The sequence below is a fragment of the Dasypus novemcinctus genome, chromosome 22, assembly GCF_030445035.2.
Source record: "Dasypus novemcinctus isolate mDasNov1 chromosome 22, mDasNov1.1.hap2, whole genome shotgun sequence".
Taxonomy (NCBI): domain Eukaryota; kingdom Metazoa; phylum Chordata; class Mammalia; order Cingulata; family Dasypodidae; genus Dasypus; species Dasypus novemcinctus.
In genome coordinates, this window is record NC_080694.1 from 6847654 (window position 1) to 6851611 (window position 3958).

General features: G+C 33.8%; 1 protein-coding gene across 1 annotated transcript; it reads left to right on the forward strand.

Moving 5' to 3' along the window:
- The first annotated feature begins 2722 nt into the window (after window positions 1-2722).
- LOC105746422 (olfactory receptor 14A16-like) lies at window positions 2723-3682 on the forward strand. The gene is given in 1 exon segment (XM_012526429.1): window positions 2723-3682. A coding segment is annotated over 1 exon segment (960 nt).
- The last annotated feature ends 276 nt before the right edge of the window (window positions 3683-3958 follow it).

Sequence of the window (3958 nt, forward strand, 5' to 3'; positions counted from 1 at the left end):
TAATAAAAATGGTGAATTTGTTCTGTAACTTAGGTAACAGATACTTGGGAATGTGATAGGCACGTGGTCTCTTCTCCTCAATGGCTAAAAGAATGATTGGATTAGTATGTTCTTAATACCATTTCACTAAATATAAACACTCTCATTTACATATAAGTATTTGAAGTCACTTTTTGGTAAGCACAGACCAATTGTTGTAGTCCATTTCCACATTTAAGATAGTACAAGGCTCCTCTCTTATAATTTGCAAGGCAGATGAGGCAAGTTAATTACAACTGCACTGTCAGCATCTCCCTGTGGAATATTTAGGAGGTCAAGCCTTTGGGAGATAAGCAGCAGAGATAAAACAATGACCTTACTTGTTTTCTTACTGACATCTCTGTTTGTAAACTCAAGCAAGCAAGAAGCAAAGTGCTTCTTTATGGGGGAAATTTCTTAGTGTTTGAAAGTCAGAATTAACATTATTCACTTAGAGTAATGTTCAATAATCATTTCACCAGCAGCAATATCAGCAGCCTGCTGACTACTTGCATATGAAAGATATTTTAGTATTAATTTGCTTTTATTCTGCTTGTTTAAATTTCCACATACAAAAGAAGAGGTCTGAGAGAAATATCTAAATCTTTTAATAGCAAAAGGTTCTAGAATGATTATATGTCTGTCCTAGGATCAGAAGACATAGAGATGTGTCTCTTCTATATAGATTACATAGAAACAAAAGATTATTCGTGTACATATTTTCTGAAATTTGAGCTCAGAAAGGTTTTGTTTTATGAGGGTGAGTGTTATATAAAACACTGAAACCAGTAAATAAGACCTGAAACTTATTTTTATAATTTGTAACTGAATTTTAATGTATAATTTGGTGTTGAGCACACTAGAAGCAATGAAAAATGTTGGGGAAAAAATGAAGTAAGAACTTAAAATTTAAGGACAATTTGTGAAAATATTAAAATAGAGAGCACTAAATGGATTTTAGGATACATATGAATCATTAAGTTGTCAATTACAGTTTTTGCTTCATAAGGAGAATAACTTGGGCATCATAAAGAATTCTTATGGTTTAGAGCTTACATAGAAGAAAAATATGGCATCGCACTATAAAAATCGCCAATAAATCTTCAGCAGGCTGGTCAAATTGGTAATTCTTAATTGGGAATACTTTACAAAAGAATGGATTTGAGGTGCTTTCTTCCAAAAAATTATGGAAGAAAAAATATTGCTTCCTACCAAATACCCAGTCACAATAGTTCATATGTTCATTTATTATTCACCAAACTGATATTCAAAGGATTAAAACAGGATATTTAGAAAAGAATACATGATAGTTCAAAAGGTAAGAATGCTAGAGCAAATCTAGGGGGAAACACATTGTACAGAGCTTTAAAGATCTAAATGAAGGCATACTTAATTTTTTCAATAAAGAAAGTAACGAAGGCTTTTATCAAATGCTTGCTATGGCTTGCTTTTCTATATGCTAAATAAGTACAGGTCAACTGGTTTCAGCATATTAGACAGAATTTGCCCGCCTCACATTTTGAAACAATTGCTCACTCTCAAAATTTTGCCATAAATTAAGTTAATCATATTATTAAATGGATGGAGAAAGATGGACAATTGGAGAGACAGAAACACAAATCACAGATATCAGGCATTAACAGAGGATATATCAATTATAGTATTAAAAGTTATAATGCAGTTATATAATCATAAACATATAAGCTTTTCTAATGTTTTTCATTACTTTCTATCCACAAATAGGCAAATTTTAAATCAAATAGAGAAAAATTGAAAACTTTTTAATATAGCATTATATTTAGACAAATTTGTGAAAGTTTCAGATTATCCACATGGTCATCAGAGTCAGAAACCAGGGTTAGATTTTGTGAAACAGAGAAAAGAAATAGATACATTTGTAGATAAAAAATGGATCACTTTCTAACATTTATGTTGTGAAGCAGTATTATACATATATATAAATGCATGAATTTATTCTATAAGTGTAAGCACTAGTGAAGTGAAAGGAAATGAGAATATAATGGGAGATATTTGAGAAACATACTGCAAAGGAAGAAACATTAGTAATATGTTTAGTCAATTACAAACAATAATCTAAAACTCTCAGAATATACTTTAGAAGTTTAAATAGAGTGGGAAGAAAGGGAATTTAAGGAACTTAGAAAGAAGCATGTCAAATATTTTATAAGGTATATTTATAAGATAACTGAAAAATAAAAGGTAACTATAAGTCAAATCAATCAACTGGCAAACATATATTACAAAGCAAAATAGAAAAGAGGCTGTGGCATGAACATATGCAAGAGTCCATTTCTTTTCTTTCCCATCTTATCACATGTAAATTAAGCCCTCTCTGATGAACAGGGTACTTTCTGCCAATTTTGTGATAGTGAGCAGCATGGAAAACAGTTGGTATATATCTGCCTGAATAACATCATCATGCCTAGGGTTTATAAAAAGAAACATAAGACTTGATAAAACAAAGCATTTATGGAACATAGTAATAATAAACCGAATTTTTATGGTTGGAGCAAATTTACTATTGAGGCTCTAGTTTTGGGACACATCTGCAGCATAAACACTCACAGACACAGACAACATTTATTTATTCATTTCTGCTGAGCATTAAATAGGAACACTCGGCTTTCTTGATCCTTTAAAAAAATAACTTCCTTTTCTTTTTCATTCCAGCCTGTCATAAAGAATGAACAATAGCTCAATGGTGACAGAATTTCTTCTCTTGGGTTTTGCTGGCCCATGGAAGCTTCAGCTATTACAAGCTGTAATTTTTATGGTAATTTATCTATCTGCCTTGATGGGAAATATCCTCATCATCACCATAACCTCCTTAGACTCATGCCTCCATACACCCATGTACTTCTTTTTAAGAAATCTGTCTGTCATTGATCTTTGCCTCATTTCTGCCATTGTGCCCAAAACTGTTGTGGACACCTTGACACAGTGTAATTCCATCTCAATCCTTGGATGTCTTGTCCAGATCTTTCTGGTGCTTTGTTTAGCAGTTGCAGAGCTGTGTCTTCTCACGGCAATGTCCTTTGACCGCTAGGCTGCCATTTGCCATCCCCTGCACTATGACGTGATAATGAACAGGGGCACCTGTGCGCGGATGGCAGCTGTGTCTTGGCTCAGTGGCTGCTTGATATCGCTTATTCACACAGCAAACACCTGGTCTTTATCTTACTGTGGACCCAATGAAATACAGCATTTCTTTTGTGATATTCCCCAGTTGTTAGCTATTTCCTTTTCAGAGCATGTAACTACAGAAATTGTGCTTATTTTCGTTAGTGCAGTACTGGATTTCTGCTGCTTTGTCAGCATCATAATTTCATACATCCACATCTGCTCCACTATCAGAAAGATTCCCTCCACACAAGGAAGGTCAAAAGCCTATTCCACTTGCCTGCCACACCTGACGGTTGTTGCACTTTTCCTTTCAACGACTTTCACTGCTTACCTCAAACCCATTTTAGGGTCTAAATCATTTTTTGATCTCGTTCTATCTGCTTTCTATATTTTGTTGCCACCTTCTCTTAACCCCATTATATACAGCCTTAGAAACAAAGCCATGAAGACAGGTTTGGAGAAGTTGATCACTAAAAAGCTCTTGATGAAAGTGAATATTCTTATATTTATTCGGGAATAGATGCATTTATCTATGTATTTAAGCACTGTACAGTGTTAACCTAAGCTGGTCTCTTACAACTCTGTGATTATCTCCAGCATTACCTGGAACTACCTGCTGATCTTTGTCTAAATTGGGCTGTAATACACTAAATAGTTATTCATGTAGCCTTCATTGGGTCTGAAACATTAAGCTTCCGTGCAGTGTTCTGTGTATGTATATATATTACGCATATATATGTATGTATGTATCTGTAATAGTTATTGAAATGTACAGATTGTTTTTCATCTGCTTTTT